The following is a 21,408-nucleotide window of genomic DNA, read 5'->3' on the forward strand; positions in this document are numbered from 1 at the left end:
ACCAGGGAAGAAGGTTTCTTAGGCTATTAGCCTCGAAACCGGGCGGGAAACAGGGATTGAAAATCTCGGAGACAGACCCGACGCCTGTTTCATGCGTCCGCGTCGAACTCCGAGATCCGACTTATGCCCCCAAATGTTTCCTCACTTCGCAACGCGTGAGACAACACGCTTGCGAAAGAATCTTTCAAAAAATCAGAATCTCTTCTGAACTAAGGAAGTAACAGCTTTGTTCTTTTAGTCGCAGCGCTGGAATGAATGCGCTCGCGACTAAGTGCTCAAAAACACTGTCTCCTCAGAAAGGAGCTTCTAATGACTTCCTTTCTCTGACACAGCGCACGAGTGAAAGCGCTCACGTCAGACTCTACCCAAGACACTAGGAATGCTTTTTAAAACAGCGCAGCCTTTTGCTGACAGGAAATTAATAAATCTTTTTTGAAACCTTCATTGCTTTATCTTAGTTTACTGCGAGAGAACCTTTTAGCTGGGCAATTAAACAGTTTTACTTTTTACCTCAGGAAATATTATGACAGAATAGCTTTTAGTCTCACTAACCTGAATTTGTAGGGAAGTATCATACACTGACGAAACTAACCCCGCACATACGCTGACTACCCTAGCTAACTAACACGACGCAGGAACTCTGATGTTCTTCCCTCAGCTTCTTCAGTGAAGTGCACAGTAGAATGTTGGGACACACTTCACCAGCTACTCTGAATCCTAAACGACTAGACTGCTAACAGCAGAGTGCTGACGCAGTATGTGCATGTTGGCGGCCATCTTGGAATTCCACCGATGCCAGCATGCACCCCAACTCAATGGATTAGAATACTCTGGGTAATCTTGCGAACAGGCGATAGAAGCCAGAACAGCGTTAGTGGGAGGAAACCTCTTGTGGGTCCTGACAGGTTGCTAGGTATTTCTTCAGGTGCCAATGTGAGTACTCCGGGGTGTAAGGGTTTTGATAGGACCCAGATTCAGAGCTATTGAGGAGTATGGCAATTTGGTCAGATGTTGTGGGGGAGAAATCCGTCAGATGAGCATAAAGCAGGTTTTCTTGAAAAGTCCTGCTTTGACCTTTCCCTTAATGGAGTTGATGAATTTCTGAAATTGTTTGTCATTTTTGTCCCTAAAGCTAAACACCACGCTGTTGCATAAATCTTGGCTAGAATCAGCCACAATATTACTGGGCCAGAGGAGAGTTTGGTCACTAGTTGAAATAGCTCCTTAGTGGAGTTTAAGGCTGATTCGATCTGCTGGGTATAGCAGTTGTTTTTTTCTTCTTTTAGAATGTTTTTATATTTAGTCAGGGCAAGTTTGTATGTACGCTTCGCCTTTGCATCATAATGCCTAAGCCAAAATCTTTCCTTTCTCCTACATTATTGTTTCTCTAGCCTGAGCACCTCTGAAAACCAGAATCTGATGGCACCCTACTTATGAGCGAAAAAGGGGCTATTTTAGCAAAAGTGGAGTTGAGCCAGTCTGTGTAACAAGATGATGCCAGTTGAGCATCAGAATGGAGTGAAGGTCAGAAAAGCCGCAGCTGTTGGTTTAAGATGTTTTTGTCAATTTTGCTCCAAGCCGTGTGGCAAAAGAAGCCCTCATCGTTTGAGGTGGTGTGGACCTTGTGTGGGATATTAAGGCACAAGGTATTAGCCTGGTGATCTGACCAGCTGAGAGGAATCACCTCTTCTAATGCAATATGAGGATTGTGGGTAAAAAGACCACCAAGGATGTGCCCTGCTTGGTGTGTAGGTTGTTTAATAAGTTGACCTAGTTCAAATGAAGTCATGGTTTTAATAAAGGCTTGAGTATCCTTGTCCAATTAGGATTCTGGGTGTATAGTAATAACACCCAGAATTGTTACGCCATTCGCACACAGACTATTTTCAATCAGTGTGTTGAAACTGCTCACTAATTTATTTCTGGGACCTGGTGGGAGATATAGTAACATCTTGTTGAAAATGTACTTGTTGCTTAAGCCCGTTAAAAAAAACGCTTCATAGTCTGCTCATAGGAGGCGGTAACCTAGTTGTGGTGTTTTACCACAAGATTCCACCCCTTTTGTGGGATCTGTCTAATCTAAAAAAAGAGAGGCCAATTGCAATTCCAAAGTCTGGGCTAGATGCAGGGTCTCCCCAGGTCTCGGTTATAAAGAGAACATCGAGATTTTGGCTTTCAAGAAGGTCGGCAATTTTAAACTTATGGTTAGCTAAGGAACGCTCATTAATAAGGGCAAGGCGCAGTTTAGATTCTTTCTAGGTGTAGTTGTTGCTTAATTAGTTCAAATATAACCGCACTGCAGCTGGGGAATTTAAAATTGGTTGTTTGGGCAAGGGAGGCGAGGTTAGAACAGACGCTGCTTAAGGTGCGTTCTGTATGGGGATCGCGGCGTTCCTTACCTGAATAGGAGATTAAAATGTTTGGATGGGGGGATGATGATCAAGGGATCCTGGGGCTAAGTGCGATCCAGCCACGGATGGTGCGCAGATGGGCTTGCCTTAGGTGCGCCTTCGGCATGCCAGCAGCATGGATGCGCTTCCAGCATGTTTCAATATCCCTCTCAGAGGAGGGGGGTGTGGTCAGCAGCTGGTGCCGAAGCATGATTAAAATAGTGTGGAAAAATCTAACAGGGGCTGCATCTGAGACATGGTGTGGGCATACATCTGAGGGCAGGGTTTATGCATGCATCTAATACATGGTTTGGATGTTCCCACGCTGGGTAATTGCGATCAGTCTCAGGGGTGCTGGTAGTCTGATTTTGTCCCAAATGTAGCTATTTTAAAATAAAAATGCTGTGCGGATCACATTTAACTTCCAATGATTCTTAAACCACTGTATCATATTTATGTAATCATTTAAAGGAAAAGAAGAAGAGAAGAAAGAAGACATTCCTGTACCACCGCCACCTATTGAGGAACCTTCACCAGATTTGAGTAACCAGCTTGTCCCTCCATCTCCCACACCTGAAGCAAGTGGCAGAAAAGAATCAAAATCGAAATCGAAATCGAAATCCAAATCCAAATCTAAATCCCCGGATGGTGTGTTAATCAGTGATTTCTTTGTACAGATTTTAAGAGAATATGTGCTCTGTACATTTTTATTATGATACTAAATTGCCTAGAGATAAATTCTTCAATAATCAGGTATTTGTTTTTAATGTTGTGCCGTTATGCGATATCAGTTAATGTTTACTTGTCAGAGCTCAGTCTAAGTCATGATCTATGGCTGTTTGGGCCTGCATTGCATTTTTCGTTGCATCTTTTGAGTCAAGAGGGATAGCGGGATGGTTCTTCCTGTGCACTGAGATGTTCATGCAAAGGAGGCAACTGTAGGGAACAGGGTGTGTGTGCTGGATATGTTATTTAACATTCATAGCGATAGTGTTGCATTTGTATGGCACAAACATTGTGCCCCTTAGGGGTGGCCCTGTTACTTGTCAGAACGAATGCACACTGAATAATAATAATCTAGTAATGGTTAAATCTCAGTTTCCACTGAATATGCTTTATTAGGTGTGTTGACATATTTGTCACGTTTTGACAAAACCTGCTCAAACTTTGCAACAGATAGCCTAAGTGACTACGTTTCAGCATGACAGGTTTTGAGTGGATTGGAACAAATGGAGAATACAAATAGAGTTTTTTTTATTTTTTATTTTAGCTCCCGTAGGAAATGTTGCTTCCCACTACAGCAAAATATACTGTACCGAGAATAACATCCGCCTTAACATGACAATAGAACTGTACTCACAGGAATGCCTTTGCTTGGTTTGTTATAAACTTTTTCAGTTGTTTATACGAAATCGGCTAGTTCACTGAACTGAATCTTCTGAGAATACTACATTAGGTAAGAAAACAAATCTGATTGGAGGAGGGAGCCCTAATTGCAGAATCCTTTGAGAATCCAGACCAACTGAAATCCTTTGCTGTAGTGATCATTTGAGAATGCCAGGCACTGAAGCCCTTGTCCTGAAAAAACTGACACTGAGCTGTCATAAGGGGGAAGAGTGAGTATCTGCAAAGGCACTGAGTTTCCGGTAGATCCAATGTTTTTTTGAAAAATCTAGTTATTTTATTTTTGTACAGTCCCTAAAAAGATTAAAACCAGTAAATCAAATTCACAGCATAACTGTGAAGGGCACAGAGCATGCACGATGAGTGCGGTAGACAACGTAAGCGGGCCTGAGCCATAGGCTGTCCATAGATAGTTCTCTACACACAGCCTTCACAGTGGCTTCAGATAAGGAAAGGCTGGCGCTTCTGCATTTTATTTAGTCTTATGCAGAACACAGGCCGGTAATGAGTTTTCTCGACCCTCTGCACTGGTGGACTTAGTCAATGTGCCCACCGGAGACATTGAACCTGGTAGACTACAACCACCCCACACCTTGAGCGAAGTGCATTTTAGGTAACAATCAGTCCTGGGAGACCTCACAGCAATAGCTAGTGGAACCGACATCCCCTTTCATCATGAATAGACACACTAAAAAACACAAGAAAGTTTGGAATATTTTTTCAAAATTTATGAAAAATAAAGTGCTGTCCTACTGCAGAGGATTTGAATAGTGGCAATTATACCTATTATAGAAGTCAACTAAATAGTGGCGGCTATGCTTGCCAAAAGGCAGAAGAATAGAAAACGTTGTAACGCGGTGACGGTATTATAGGTCTTCTTTACATCAATATCCCCAAGCCCTCCTTTCCCTAGACTAAGTTTAGCACCAAAGAAGGGGCTTATACAGGTTTCTTAAAGGGTTCACACTGCATGCCTTTTCTAAGCAATAGAAATAATGTTAAGTAAAGGAACAGCAACGATTGGTTTCTGCGCCTCGGCAGCTTCTTTATTCTTAAACCAGCGGAAGAGCTGCTAAGATAACTTGATGTTCCCCTTCGTAACCTTAGCAAAGAAAGGTGTTTATGGCTACTGGGGGGGACTGTCTCAATCCCCGAAGTTCTCTCTATCTAATAACAGATTTGTTCAAGTTGATATACTCTGTTTGTGCATTGTTGAACATATTCGGAATAAACAACAATGATGTCCCTCTAACATTTCATCTATTTATATTCTGTGATTCATTGTGTTTGTTTGAAAACAATAACCACGAGATCAAGATATGAATTTAAAAACAATAACTAGAAAAACAATTGAAACCATGCTTAAACATGAATATATTCAAGCAAGCTGAATTATCCCATTGCAATGAGAGAACTCTTTTACTGACACTGACATTTGTGTATTTGCATTTAACACATGCACCTAATTTAATGAGCAAATGCAATCCATAAAGGGGGCTTTTTAAAAATAGAAAATATATGAAGATTGTAACAGCGCAGGGCCTCAGTATAGTCCTCGCCCCACATCCAGAATATGCCATTCAGTGCCAAAGGCCTTACACAGAAGATTCAACGGCACAGGCACTGGCTTATGATCTGTCCCCGGAGACTGCTACGAATGGCCGAACACATGCATGCCCATCATACAACACAGCCAGAACTCAGAATGCAGGAGGTTCAGTGTGTGGCCTGGGGCTGTACGCAACAGGAGCTGGATGTGCAGGCGGTGGAGTTCAGGGCTAGACTTATAGTCATGCACAGCTGGAGTTAGATGCATAGGAGGTTAGTATAGCCAGCGTCTGTCCACAAGCTGTAGGATATTCACAGCTGGGGTTCAATGCAACATACTCGTATGAAGTATATTATCAAACAAAAAACAAATTTCACTGAAAAAAAACATGGACATATATTTTTTTTTAAACTCTGAAATTCTAGAAACATGGTTGACAGTGGATCAGAGGTGGCTGCTGCTTTTGCTAGTGTGGCTCATGTCTGCAAACCTGTTGGGACAGAAAAGTTCTCTGCATGGTAAAGATGTGTACCCATGCCTTGAGTGCCAACTGTACTGTATGAATCCCTTTTTTTATTTTTTATTATTATTCAGATTTTCAGATATAAACATAAAAAAATATATAGCCATTTTCCAGTTATATAGCATTGTGCAGCCTGATTCGTATAATACATTAATCCTTAAATTAAATTTCCTGTAAATTGAGATCCCAGCAAAACAATACCTCTATTCCATTATGAAGTACTTTAGTACACATTAATCAGCAGATTTGGCAAGCAAATACGCAGTAAGAGGGCCCCACACCTCCCTGCAGCGTGAAGCTCAGCGCAGCTCTTCAGAATAACACTTAAATTGATAACGGCAATTCATCATATCCCGCATCCAATGTTCGTGTTTTGGGGTGACCTTCCCCCCCCCAGTGAATAGAAACCCTCCTTTTAGCCAGTAATAAAGCTGTAGCTACTATTTTGCGGTTGGTTGGCTGTATGGTTTTGATCAGTCCTAGCAGACACATCTGTGGGGTGCATGCCACTGGTTCCATAACTTTTGCAGTGAGAGTGCTTGTAACTTGTTCCCAATAAGCCTGTACCCCCGGACAAGCCTACGCTAGAGGTATGAAATCTGCTTTTGGTGCCCCTCATCTAACACATTCTGCTTTTTCTCGTACCCATATCTGCAGAGTTGGGCTGGAGTGTAATATAATTGATGGAGGTACTCAAAATGTATAATTCTAATATTACCATTCACTGTCAATTTTCCCGTTAGGCTAAAGCATGATTTCCAATCGTCCATGTTGATTGGTGTGGAAATGGTGGCATTCCATTTGGCCAGAGGCCCCTCCGCCAGTGTCTGTGCATCTATCTGCGATGTGTTGTAGAGGTGTGTGATTTAGTTGTGCCGCATTTCTGTCATGCTATCAGCTGGAGCGCCCACAAGGCTTTGGCTCAGTTGGAAATTGTGGGTATAGGCAGGTCTGCACGAAGTCTGCTGTATATGAAAAGAAGCATGGGAGATCTATTACCTTCTACTGGTATCTCAGAGGAGTCTATGACTTTACCCTCCCTGTAGACATCTCCCATGATGCGAAGTGGAGTGGCTAACGAACCCACATCTCTTGTTACAGAGATGCCAGAATGGTGCACAAGTGGCGGGCATGGGCATATAATTGGTCAATGTGTGCTCTACGCCCAAGTTTCTACCAAACGTGAACTGTTCATTGTACCGTGTCTATTTTCCCATGTTCAAAGATTGAGCTTCTATTGGATAACATGGCCTTGAGAGGGACAGGGTGCTCTGCATCCCCTTCTACAGCTATGTGCTGGGTATAGTTCGGAGCATGGTGCCAGTAATAGGCAAAGTGCGCCTGTGCACATAAATAATACAATTGTAGGTCTGGGGCTGTAAATCCTCCCTGGTCATATGGGAGCCCTAATATCTTCCATTTGGGTCTCTGTTGTTTCCTCGCCCACGCCAGTTTAATTAAAAGTGAGCGTAGTGTAGTGAAAAAATGTTGTGTTAAGCTTATGGCGATATTAGTAAATAAGTATAAAAATGTAGGCAGCACTATCATTTTCATCAATGCTATTCTATCAGCTAGAGATAGCGAGAGTCTTATCCACCTCGTCACTTGTTCTTCAAGGCTTGAGATTGTCCAGCTGTAATTTGCTTGTAGGACCACCTGGGGATCCTTGTGAATCCATATCCCCAGATACTTGACAGGGTCCTCGCACCATTCCAGTGGGTATCCCAGTTCATGGGGTACTGTGCCTGTAGTTAAAGGGAGGATGACCGATTTGGACCAGTTAATGCCCAACCCTGAGTACCATTCAAAACGCACACATTCCCATCTAAGACGCTCCAATTGTTCCCTGGGGTCCCTAACATACAGCACCATGTCATCAGCATGCAGTGACACTGCCAACAGTCGCTGACGAAACCGCAGCGCCGTACCCGCATGCCTTTGCCGCAGCACACATGCAAGAGGCTCCAGTGCCACTGCAAACAGCAGTGGCGACAATGGGCATCCCTGTCGCATGTGGTGGTGTATTGTGAAAGTCCCCGATGTATGTCCATTGACACGCACCCAGGCAACTGGTTTGAATTGAATCAAAAGCTTTGGTGGCTCTAATAACACTGCCACTGCAGGGAGCGTGGGCTCCAGTTGATGCAAAACCGTGAACAGAGTGCGCAAATTGTGTGAGGTGGACCGTGCCAACATGAACCCCGATTGGTCCGGCAGAACCATTGTGGGCAATAGCAGATGAAGTCGTGTGGCTATGGCCTTCGCCAGAATCTTAGAGTCAGTATTAATATGTGACAGCGGTCTGTACAAATCGCAGACTGCTGCAATGGTTTGTTGACTTTCAATAAAGTGATGATGAGGGCCTCATGGAGAATATTAGGCAGAGAGCAATGCTGATATGCCTCAAAATTCATAGGGTGTAAGTGCGGGGCTAGTAATTCCACATATTATTTATAGAATTTACCGGGCAGTCCATCACTCACAGTAGCTTTCCCATTCGGCAGGGTGGTGATGGCCTCCTTTACTTCCACCACCGTGAGTGGCTGCGCTAAAAATTCAAGCTGTCCCTGTGTGAGCCAGACCAGTGTGATATCCTCAAAATAAGCTGCAATGTCTGGCTCCTCTGCTGATCCCTGAGCAGCATACATACGCTCATAGTATTCTACAAATGTATAAAAAATGCACAGCGTGTCATGACACACAGTGCCTTCTTCAGATTCTGCCTCCACTATCTGCGATCGCGCCCATAGCTCTGCAATTCTATTGGCTAATGCTGGTCCAGGCCTCCTCCCCTCCATGTATGATCTGGCCCGCCATCTTCGCGACATGTGTTGCACCTCTTGTTTGGCTGTTTCATTGTACCCTGTGATTTTCTCCCTCATCTCTTCTAATGTAGCTTCCCAGTGGGTAGCCTCATATGCCTTCTCCAAGTCCCCTATATTCAATTCGAGCTGTGTGAGCTGCCCTCATATGGACCTGAAAACTCCGGCTTGAAGACCTATACTGTCCCGGGAAGCGCAACTTTGAATGCTTCCCATATAGTTTCCATAGTCTGTACTGATCCTGTATTTTGACCAAAGTATTCTACGATTGCTGATCTCACCCCTTTACTGAAAACCTGACCTAACAGGGAAGTCGGTTGCAAGCGCCACTTGAATTGGAGAGGGGGTGTGTGGAGATTGTCATGGTTAACAGGACCGGGGCATGATCGGGCAATGTCTTTGGAAAGTGTTTAACTGTGCCTATCCATGCAGTTATGCCCTTTGTAAATAACCAATAGTCCAATCGTCACCACAATTTGTGTATATATGAGTGATATGTGCTCTCTGTAACCCCAGGGGGACGCAGCCTCCAAATATCAATAAGGTCCATGTCTCACATTCCTCCAACTATTAACTTAGCTGCCCGTTTTGGGCTACCCTCCATTGTGGACGAATGATCTTCATGCTGTACCAATGGGGTTTTAAAGTCTCCACCCCATATGATTGTAGAGGGCAATAATCCATGTTACAAAGAACTCAGGATCATCAATATTAGGCCCATATACATTGACAATGGTGATCGTTGTACCACATATTTTGCCCTGTGCAATAATATACCATCCTGCTCATCTACCTGAGAGTGTGTGAGCTCAAAGGGTATGTTCTTTATTATGAGGATCATTACGCCTCTCGATTATGGGGAGTAGAAGGATGCTATATTCACCCCGGCCCACCTCGCAGCCACTTTTTTCCCTGGATGCAGTGTAAGGTGTGTTTCTTGCAGGAGTGCCACGTGTACACCCTGCCGAACTAAGTAGGCAAGTACCTGCCGTGTTTTTGGGGGGTTATTGAGGTCCCGTTCATTCCAAGTTACCCAGGATATACAGCTCATGACATTTCCCACTGTGTCACCCACTGTTATCTACCTATATCAGTGAAGATCCTAAAATGAGTTATTGCTGCTGTGCTTTTGATGCTTGTACAGTGCGCACAATGTTTTATAACTAAATAAGAACCCCTTATCCCCCATCCCTCCCACCTTAGCATCCCAATTATGCCAAAGAGTTCCCCTTTAAAACAGCGCAGAACGATTACACAACAAGCCAACAAGCATACAACCTGGTAACAGGTATACCTGTGAGGAATTTCTAACATTTGGGGTACACCCTCACGGGGGTCGCTAGTAGCCACCACACCCCGTTGGTGTTTAGGGGGGGTTAGGGTAGTCTCTTAAGCCGCCATAGTGTCCTACTGAATAATCATCATATTCCGGCACTAGTGACAGAAAGATCTTTGTTTTGCCTCTGTGCTGGATCCTGAGGCGAGCCGGATATAGCATGGTGTACTGGATAAACAGTGACTGGTGACAGCTGCCACAAAATCCAGGTATGGATATGTTGTGACACCCATCTCTTGTGCCAACCTGAGCACCGTGTCCCGGTCTCGATAGTTTAACAGTCTAGCAATAATGGGCCTCAGAGGAGCACCTGGAATTGGTTTAGGGGCCAACGATCTGTGTGCATGATAAACAATGAGCATTGATGAGAAGTGCTCCGCCCCAAGCATATCTTTTAGCATGGCTTCCATATACAGCTTCATACTGCCTGTGTTTGTGGACTCTGGAACTCCTGTAATGCAGATATTATTTTGTCTAGACCTGGCTTCCAGGTCTCAAATCTTGGCTTGAATTACTGCTAGTAGCTTCTCCATTTGTGAGTATGATGTGTGCACTGTGCCCAAGGTATCTTCTGTTGTGGTGGAGATCCGTTGTTCTGCTTCCGTAATTTGGGCCCCTTGCTTATCCAGCTTCACAGCCATATGGTCCATTCTAAGATTGAGGGTATCTATCTTGCTATCAATGGACTGTAAGCTATGTTGCATTGCCAATAAAGTGCTCTCCAGGGTGGTGCTGCCCCCTGCCTCTGAGTCTTGTTCAGTATGCGATGCCACCTGAGGTTGGGATTTGGTGAGGCGCCTGCACTCAAAAGTGAGCTTGGACTGCTGCTTTTCCCTCTTTCCCATGTTTGCCTTTTTCACCTTTGCACTAGTGTTAGGGCAGCCGCCCCCTTAAAGTAATGTTCCACCACTTAGCTTAGTGGTTTGCTCGCTCCTTGCCAAGTAGCAGCGATATGTGCACAGGGCTTATTTCTGTGTCTCCCACTGCCTGTGTTGCTGCTCTCTTACACTCCCCGCCCAGTTATCTTACTGCATTTGTAGTTACTCATGCGTTATCCTCACGATTGCGGGAAATGCAGTGAGGGATTCCTGTTTGCAATCCTCCCTTGTTTGTGAGGCCACGGGGACTCCCGTGCTGTTTATCTTTATACGGCGGCGCTGATTCAGTTTCCCCCCTGCAGTTCACGTCCAATTCAGGTCTCCACTGCCCGGGATCATCAGCGCCCCAGTTTTCCAGCCACGTGGGCAAGTCTCTGTCCAAGTGACCGCTCAGGATTACGGTCCGCTAGTGCATTCACTCCACTGTGCTCCCGTGCAGCTCCATTCCCGCACGCCACTTGTCCACTACAGGCAATTTACTCCCTTGCTCCCTGGGTCAAACTGGTTCTTTGAGGCAACTCGCCAGTCTGTTGCCTGGTCCGGACTTTGCATCGGGTCAGGAATTCACGTGTAGCAGCCTCAATCGTCCTCTCCGTCTGTCTCTGCGCTCGTCACTTTCAACAACTCTATATGGGGAGTCCCATTTTGTCTGTGTCCCGTGTTCCTCCACAGCAAGGTGTTGCCGGCTTATTTTGCCTCTTGCAAGCCGTCAAACTTTTCTTTGGGACATATCCGCACTGTCCCTGTGCTGTTTCGCTTGCGATGGAAGCTCTAATGCAGGATTTTTTTTAATTTTTTTTTTGTTAAAATTTTTATTAGAAACCGTTGGTACACAATAAAATACAGATAAGGGCCTACAACCACCAGGGCCGGCCGCTATGGAGCCCGCAGTGCAACACCACACATTCAACTGAACCAGAGGCAAAGCTCCCGGCAGTTCGTAAGCACATGTAACAGGCCGCGGCCATAGGCCAATAGCAATCGGAATAAACAGTTTCATTTTTTACTAAATATAAAACACACTCAAGGCAATGAGAGTCCGAAACAGTAGCGTGCTCTTCCCAGGACGGGGAACAACGCACAGTGTCCAAAGCAGTTCTTGTCTGGAAGCGGTAGAGGGGGGCAACGGGAGAGCAAAGCATGGAACACACCTCACACCATCCCGCAGAATGCGTGGCTAGGGGGACAAAGCAATATCGATCTCTAATGGCAGAGGCGGGGTGCAGATACGTCCTCGATATAAATTCCATGGACCCCATACCTTAGTCCACTTCCCTGGTTTGCCTCTCGCCACATACACCGTCTTTTCCCTGAACATACACCAGTCCATATTCTCCCTCCATACCTCGATCGTGGGCGGCCTCGGGGAGCCCCACAACTGTACAATGTTACGCTTAGCCACCATGTACCCCAAGGTCACCCACTGCGTCTGTGCCGCATTACAATCATTCGGTTCCCAGACATTCAACAAACACCTCCTAGCCTCTGGCAACAGAGCAACGCGCGTGACCTCCTCCATTACGGTGTGGATACCGTTCCAAAATCGTACAACCTCCGAACATTCCCATAAGATATGGAGAAAGGTACCCGACCGGCCACATCCCCGCTTACACAGTCCATCCATCGAGTAACCCATGCGCAGCAAACCAGACCCAGTGACATACACTCTATGAAGGATCTTTAGCTGTACGAATCGTAAGCGGGCCGGGATCGCCACCTCTTTCGGGGAGGCCACCGCTGAGACCCAGTCCTCATCGTCCAGTTCCAAGCCATCTCCCGTCCATGCCTCCCGCAGACGGAGCAGCAAGTCCGCGCGGTCGTTAATGAGTTTCTTATAAATCAGAGAGATGGTGCTGTCGGGCACGTAGCCATCGAACACTCTATCCTCCAGTGGGGAGTACTCAGGGATAGCAGCAACGTCTGGAAAAGCCGAACATAGCGCATGGTAGACTTGAGCATACCGGAAGTACTCTCTATCATTTAATTTATATTCAGTTTTAAGCATTTCAAACGTTTTGAATGACCCCTTCACCCAAAGATCACCCACCTTACGTATACCAATCATATCCCATTTCTCAAAGCCTTTCGATCTCCACAAACATCCCAACTGCGCAGAGGCATACAACGGCGTCGCCCGAGTCATACGATCCCTCCACCCCATCGCAGCATTCGCCGCGTGCCACACACGTACCGCAACCTGCGTGGGTCCTGTCAACCGCGTGTCCGGGGTCACCGAGTACAGCGCTCTATTATAGTCTCCGCCCAGGAGCAGAAATTTATCCATCTCGAAGGCCGGATTCAAGGCAGGACCGTATATCCCGTGATTCACCGACGCCAACTGAGACGCCCAATAGTATCGTTTAATATCGGGGAGGGCGACCCCCCCATCGTACCAAGGGAGCGTCAACCTGGCGAGAGCAATCCGCGGCCGCCCGTCCCAAAACAGTTGGCGCTGAAGACCCTCCACCTCCCGGAAATAACGGGCTGGCACGACATCTAGAGTATTTTGCAAAGCGTATAAAAAGCGAGGTAGCAACATCATTTTAAACAATGCCGCCCGTCCGAGTGGCGAGAGCGGAAGTCGGCGCCACCTCGCGACGTCGGCCTTCAATCGCTGGAGGGGAGGGAGAAGTTTTCGCTCATAGCGGACCGCGGGATCAAGGGAGATAAAGATTCCCAAATATTTGAACCCCAGGGTAGCAATCTGGATAGGGCAATCCCGTGGCAGGAGGGGGGCCCCACCCGAGAGGGCGTAAACACACGACTTGGCCCAGTTGATGACCAGGCCGGAGTTGCGACCAAAAGAATTCAGTACGTCCACCAATACAATTAGCGATTGTCGAGGAGAGGTGAGATACAGAAGGATGTCGTCCGCATAGAGGGAGACACGGTCTTCAAACTCCGGCGTCCATCTAATGCCTCGCAACGACGGCTCCCAACGCAACCAGGTGGCGAGAGGCTCCAAAGAAAGTGCAAAGAGAAGGGGTGATAACGGACATCCCTGCCGCGTACCTCTCCCCAGTGCGAAGGGAGCCGATACCCTACCATTCACCACCACCTGAGCCAGAGGGTCAGCGTATAGTAATTTCACCCAACCAATGAACTCAGGGCCGAACCCAAATTTCGCCAACACGGCCCAAATATATGGCCACTCCAAAGTGTCGAACGCCATAGTAGCATCTAAAGATGCCAAGATGGCCGGCTCACGTATAAATTCCGCTCTCGCAAGCACGCCGTGCAACCGTCTCAAATTGAGAGCGGTATTCCGATGAGGTATGAAACCGGACTGATCCTGATGAATCAAGTCACCCACGACCCGAACCAGCCGATTAGCCAATACCTTGGCCAGAATTTTGGGTTCCGCATTCAACAGCGAAATGGGCCTATAGGAGGCGCAGCGATCCCGCGGCTTACCCTCCTTGTGTATCACAACTATGTTGGCGAGGCGTTGGTCTGGGGGGAGGAAGCCCGCCGCACGTGCCGCGAGAAACATGTCCCGAAGAAGCGGCGCTATCTTATCGGGACGCAACTTATATAGTTCGATGGGAAGACCATTAGGACCCACAGCTTTACCCGATGCGATCGAGCGGGTGGCCAGAGCGATCACATCTGACGACAAATTCGCCTCCATCAATACTGCATCAGCCTCCGATAGGATTGGCAATGTAATGTCTCTAAGCAAAAGATGAGAATACTCCTCCGAACGCACAGAGACCGGAGAGTATACCCCGCGGAAATGGGCCGCAAAGCAGTCAACGATCTCCACCGGGTCAGTCACACGCACTCCATCCATTCTCTCCACAACGGGCACCACCCTGCTCGCTCTCTCCTTCTTATCCAACCAAGCAATCAACTTTCCGGCCTTATCCCCCACATCATACAGTCGTCCTTGCTGCTCTCTACTCATCCCTTTAGCGGCTTCCGTAACCAGCGCTCTATAATCTGATTGTTTGAGGCTGAGAACATGCACTTTCTCATCAGTAACTCCCCGCTCCAAGTCCTCCTCCATTTCAGCTATTTCAGTTTCCAGGCGAACCACCTCCGCTCTCTCGCACCTCTTAGCATGGGAGATAAGGGACAAGGCCTGCCCCCTGACCACCACCTTATAAGCCTCCCATAGGGAGACGGCCGACGGCACCGACCCCACATTATCATTAAAGTAGTGATCAGTGGACTTGACCAGTTCCGCGCGGATCTTAGGGTTACGTAGATACCAGGGGCTAATAGGCGCAACTCTCCCCTCCGCCCCAGGGACAACCCTCAGTTGCAACCATATAGGGGAATGATCAGAAATACCTCGGGCTAAATGACGCACCTCCCCAATCATCCCAGCCTGGATCGCCGGCATAAGCATGTAATCAAGTCTCGAGAGACTCCCATGGGCCCCCGAGTGAAAGGTGTATTGCGCCTGACCCGGGTGCATCAATCTCCAGCAATCTACAAGTCCCAACGTGTCCAAAAAGCCACTCAACCAGGCCTGAGGCCTAGGGAGATCCCTGGGGGGGTGACGGTCCTCCAACCCAGAGACAACGGCATTAAAGTCACCCCCCAACACCAGAACCCCCCCAGGGAGTCCCAGGACCAAACGCCCCAAATCAGCAAATGTAGCCGTCTGTAACCCCGGGGGTACATACACAGCAACAAGCGAGATAATCCTGCCCTCCCATCTCCCCACCAGTGCCACATAGCGCCCCCTATCATCGTGAAGCACCTCATCAACTTCCAATGGGAGAGAGGCCCTAACCAAAATGCCCACTCCCCTAGAGCCAGAAGTGAAACCAGAGTGAGCGGCAAGGCGATAACCCCTCCTATTTAGGGCATGGAAGGAGTTCCCGATCACGTGTGTCTCCTGCAGGAAAACAATGTCGGGCGAAATCCGCTTCAAAAACTGCAGCACCACCCCGCGCTTGATCCTGTCCCCAAGTCCATTCACATTCCACGAAAGGATTCTCAATCCCCTACCCCCCATCCCACTCCCGTGCATGATACCCACATCCCGGAAAGCACAACCCGACAGAGAACTTCACATTGCCTTGCGAAACAAACAAACAATCCCCAACAACCCCCCTCCCCCACAATCCCCAAACCATAACTCCCCCCTCCCTGCACCCCTGCTTGAGCCCGAACAGCCCCCCCAACTCGCAGTGTGCCTGTCGCCCTAACATATACCACAAAATGAACCCCAGAAGGAGGAAAAGGCCCCAATAAGCTCCCTACAACCCCCAAACATTTGAAGGTCAGAATGTGTCAATCTAGGGTCCAGTTGAGCCAAGGTACAAAACATCACCAGTTCAGTCCATCACCAGGAACCAAGTTCTAGTCCTGCGTCACCAAATCCCGTCCGCTCTCCGCTGTCCGACTGTCTCGATCCTGTCCCCGTGGCAGGGCATCCAACCAGTCTCCAGCCGCCTCCAGCCGGTCGAAAAAGTGGGAACGACCCTGAAACTCAACCCGCAGCCTCGCCGGGAATAGCATCGCATATTTCAGCTCCATGTCCCTCAAGCGCCGTTTGACACCCGAAAATCCCAGCCGTTGTTTCTGGACCGCTTGCGTGAAGTCCGGGTAAAAGCTGACATTTGAGTTCTCAAACTTCAGCGGCCCGGCAACCCTCGACGCCTGAAGGATAGCATCCCTATCCCGAAAGTTAAAGAGCCGGGCGATTATAGGCCGCGGGGGAGCACCCACCTTGGGCGCACCACCCGGAATCCTGTGGGCCCGCTCCACTGCAAAGAACTTACTCAGTCCCTTGGGCGCGAGATGATTGGTCACCAGATCCTCGACAAAAAGATCCGCAGCAGATTCCTCCGATCTTTCCGGCACTCCAATGATACGGACATTGTTCCGTCTAGCCCTGCTTTCGGAGTCCTCAAGTCGACGGTCCGTCAGATCACTGGCTAGCCGCAACCTATGGACCTCCGTCTGCAGGGTGGCCACGTCCACAGTTAGACTCGACGCCGCTTGACTCAAGGAGTCGACCCGCTCGTTAGTTTTGGACAGGTCTGCCCTGACCAAATTCACATCGCTCAGGACCGCGTCCAGTTTATGAGCCAGGGTATCAAACTGCTGACCCACAGCGGTCTTCATCTTCTCAATGGCGCCCATGACGTCCAGCAGGGTCAATTCCGACGATGGGCCGGAGACCTCCTTAGACCTCTCAGGCGATTTATGCGAGCCACCAGGGGATCCCTTTGACAGCGCATAACGATCCATGTTATTGACCTGGGTATAGGCACCCCTTCGGGTTGACCTGGGTTTCGACTTGTCTCCGTCTAGTCTCGCCGCCATCATCCGGAGGCCACCAAGGCCGGCACCCGCCCGCACCAGGAAAAAGGGGACCAGGTAGCTAAGTCAGTTGAGCACAGCCGTCGCCGACAGTCAACCCATGTATAATCCGAGAGTCAGGCCAGACACTTCGCCATCCGCGCCCCTCGGAAACACCAGAGTTGTGCGGCCGATATCAAAGAGCAAGCTTGAAAACGAAAGCGAAAGTGCGGGGTCCGTGACAGGTCAAGCCCAGCCAGCCGCTGTTGTTCACTTCGTGCCCGGGCACATCACCAGCTCGAGATCGGGACCAAGGCAAGAGCAGGCCGCAAACTTCGGAGTCCAACCATTCCGGGTCCCGGCGTCCGATCTGAATTTAGAAAACGGGTGGCACCTCAGCGCAAGTTCATCTGCAAAAGCCCGTCAAGTGAACCAGGATTAAGTCAGGATAGACGTGGGAGGTTGCGGAGGCCCTCGAGAGCCGTAAGCCTACGCGGCCATCTTGGTTGCGCGCTAGGCTCCTCCTCCTCTCTAATGCAGGATTTGTAAGCAGATTTTGTCCTCGACCAGCCGAGCAACACTAATGTGTGGCCATCTTGCTTCAGGCTCTCTTGCTCCCCCTGTATTGTCTAAATCCCTAATGCTGATTTTTTGTTATAGGTTAAGATGGATCATGCATGTACGCTACGACATAGGTCTGTCTCACAAATTGTGGTCTCTTTTGATTGGGATGGGTGCCTAAAGCACTACCCCTATAGTGGGGGAAGGTTATCGCCTTCAGCAGGAATTAAACAGCCCAAGCGCAGTGATGGCAGCATACTGTGTAGTGATCAGTAGTAATGAACAGGACCTTTTTATCCTGTGTCACTGGAGTGAGGCATACAGGCACACTCACCTTCTTAACAGTTCTGCTGCTATGTGCTTAACTTACCAATGGGCTATATCAGGTAGATGTGGAGTGCTGCTTAGCGCAGGAGTAGTAACTCTGTGTTACTTGCATGTGAGCCTGGTAAGGGTACAGTTCAAGGATAGAGAAGTACTGTGCCTTGCATGTGTGGTTAGTAGATTTACAAGGAGTATGTATGCAGAGAGGGATGCATTACATGAGAGATGTAGTTCTGTGCAGTACTTGTGTGGATGAAGGATGTGCTGCTGTGCATGTGTGTTTGTGTAAACTACAATACATGATGGGTGAAGAGTTGTGCAGCGCACATAGTGAGTTTGTGTGCCGGCAGTGGGTGTGTTTTGAAATAACACGCCCTGGTTAAAGATAGATACGGGTCAGTGATGAACAGTGCACGCAGACTGAGGGCCTGATTTGAATCTGGGCGGATAGAATACTACGTCACAAACTTGACGGATATCCAGTCTACTATACTATGATCTCCATAGGATAGAATGGGATCGTAATGCAGGCTGCCCGAAAATCTGGCCCCACAATCCATCTGGAAATCTCTGTAAACGATGTGCTACCTGTTTTGGTTCCCTCCCTCATATTCTGGCACTTCCTATTAGATCTTTTATTGGTGGTAAATTGGGTGCAGACACATCAAAGATCGAACAAGATTTTAAATGTTTATTGCTCAATGCCAGATCACTAGTAAAACATAGTACGGAATGCTGCCTGCTTATAGAGGCGAACAACATTAAGATGGGCTTTATTACGGAGGCCTGGACCGACAGTGCCTCCGGGCCCGATATCGTTAAAGCCACCCCCCTCAATTATCTCTGTCATACTTCAGACAGACCTTTAAGGAAAGGGGGAGGACTTGCCGTCATCTATCACAAGAGTCTAACTCCTGCATTCGAGGTAGCCTCCAACAGCACATGTGAAGCTCTGTCAATCAATGTACGCTATGCACCACAAGACTCTTTTAAAGCAATTCTCTTATATCGACCTCCAGGCCCCAAAGGTGGTTTCTTGGACTCACTTGGGTCACTATTGGAGGAGGGTTTCTGCGCCAAATCCTTCACCATGCTGGGTGATTTTAATTTCCACTTGGAGGATTTTACCGATTCTAACAACACCAGGTTGTTGGAAACTATGGGTGGCGGGAACCTAATGCAGCAGGTAGTTGGCCCCACCCATAAGAAGGGTCATACCTTACATGGAATTTTTTCTAACTCCCCCACACTTTCCATCCTAGACATCCTGCCACTACCCTGGACTGATCATGCAGCCATTATTTTTTCAAACTCCTCTTCCACCACCACCACCACACCACCACACTGTCCCATGCTAATCCCAAGGGAAAAATAGCCATCCGGTCCTGGAAAAACATAAATCCATCTAATCTGGACACAACCTTGACAGATCCAGTCCCTCATCTTTCCTCGAACATAGAGGAAGCAACTGCAACATATGAGGACTGGATTAAGGCAGCTTGCCTTAAACTGGCCCCGGTCAAATGGTGCTCCCCCATACGATTGCTCCCCTCTGCCCCCTGGTTTTCACATAAATTGCAAGAACTCAAATCAGAGTGTAAGAAGTTGGAGCGCTTATGGAGAAAGGGGTATAATTTAATCGACAGGGGACACTACCGAAATAACCTTACACCCTGCAGGAGGAAAAAAAGGCCTACTTCTCTGAAAAAATCGCCGGAGCTAAATCCTCAGCAAAACAACTGTTTAAAATAGTAACCTTGCTCATGACTCCCTCCAAGCCCATTGTGCACGGCGATGCTGAGTTTTGTAATTCGCTCGCCACTTTCTTTCTAAACAAAGTAGATACTATCTTCTCCTCCTTTAACAACCAAACTAGAGCTACTAATGCTAGAGGTCCTCTTACCACAACAACCCACCCTGTCCCCATTTTTGATACTTTCATCCCTCTGACCAACATGGAGGTCACTAACCTGCTCATGGGCTGCAGATCTGGTTCCCCGAAAGACCCATGTCCGGCCACTATAGTAAAGATGTCTCCGGTAATCATTACCAACTCCCTTACCCCTTTACTCAATCGGATATTGGGAACAGGGCATTATCAGGTATCTTGGAAAACTGCCTCTATCCTACCTCTCCTAAAAAACAAAAAACTTAGAGCCAAGCGTTCCCAACAATTACAGGCCTATCTCTCGCCTCCCCTTACCTGCCAAGATCTTGGAAAAGGCCATGAACAAGCAGCTAAGCCTGGTCCTTGAAAACAATAACATTCTGGATCATTCCCAATATGGGTTCCGTGCTGGACACAGCACGGAGTCAGCTCTGATAAAAGTTACGGAAGAGATACGGGAGGCTGTCGACCAGGGTGGGTCAGCTATTCTTATCATGCTGGACTTGTCAGCAGCCTTCGATACCGTTCACCATGAAGTACTACTGGCACGCTTATCGGAGGTCGGGGTCCAAGGCGCTGCCTGGGACCTATTGAAATCATTCCTGACAGACAGAACTCAAACGGTGGACCTGGATGGGGAAAGATCTAGACCATTTGTCCTTCCCTGTGGAGTCCCTCAGGAATCTTCCCTTAGCCCCACGCTTTTCAATATTTATGTGAAACCTCTGGCTGCCCTTGTACGTTCCTTCGGCCTGCTTATTACCTCTTATGCGGATGACACCCAGATTGTGCTGTCTCTACAGAGAGGGAAAGAAGAGGGTTTGGCCACCAGTTGCCAGGACTGTATGGTGGCCATTACAGGCTGGATGTCAGCTAATTGCCTGAAGCTCATTCAGGCAAGACTGAGGGGATAATCTTCGGGAATAATCCTAACCTTTGGACACCGGCATGGTGGCCCAGGGAGATGGGCCTCCTGCCAGAACCCGCCCGTACAGTAAAAAACTTAGGTGTAACCGTGGATAACACCCTCGCGTTTGGGGACCAGGTCAGCAGAGTGGTATCAACATGCTTCTTCATCCTAAGGACATTGAAAAAAATCAAACCGCTCCTTGAGAAAGAAAGAAAGTTTTTGATCGGTTATCTCTGCATTAATCTTGTCCCGTTTGGATTATTGCAACAGTCTGTATTTGACGATTAATAATAAACATCTTAACAGACTCCAGATGGTTCAAAACGCGGCAGCTAGGCTGCTCACAGGCACTCCTAGGTCGGTATCTATTAGAAAAGGCCTTACTGACCTTCATTGGCTCCCAATCAAAAAACGAGCCCAATTTAAGGCTCTTTGCACGGTTTTCAAAGCCCTACATGGAACAGGACCTAAAGATCTAGGAGAACGTATCCAATGGTACGTCCCAGGGAGATCACTGCGCTCATTGGAAGCCAAACGGGTAGCAGTTCCCAGGGTTAAAAAG

At 47.9% G+C, this 21,408-nt stretch overlaps 1 protein-coding gene across 1 annotated transcript in view; it reads left to right on the forward strand.

The window, feature by feature from the left end:
* The window catches only part of SPEF2 (sperm flagellar and cilia associated 2), a 1,083,747-nt gene that overhangs the window by 360,779 nt on the left and 701,560 nt on the right, over positions 1-21,408 (forward strand). Inside the window, exon 17 of the mRNA XM_085631001.1 lies at positions 2,862-3,038. Coding sequence (XP_085487127.1) covers positions 2,862-3,038 — 177 coding nt within the window. The remainder of the gene's footprint in view (positions 1-2,861; positions 3,039-21,408) is intronic.

This window comes from Triturus cristatus, chromosome 2_1, assembly GCF_964204655.1.
Source record: "Triturus cristatus chromosome 2_1, aTriCri1.1, whole genome shotgun sequence".
In the NCBI taxonomy this organism is placed as follows: Eukaryota; Metazoa; Chordata; class Amphibia; order Caudata; family Salamandridae; genus Triturus; species Triturus cristatus.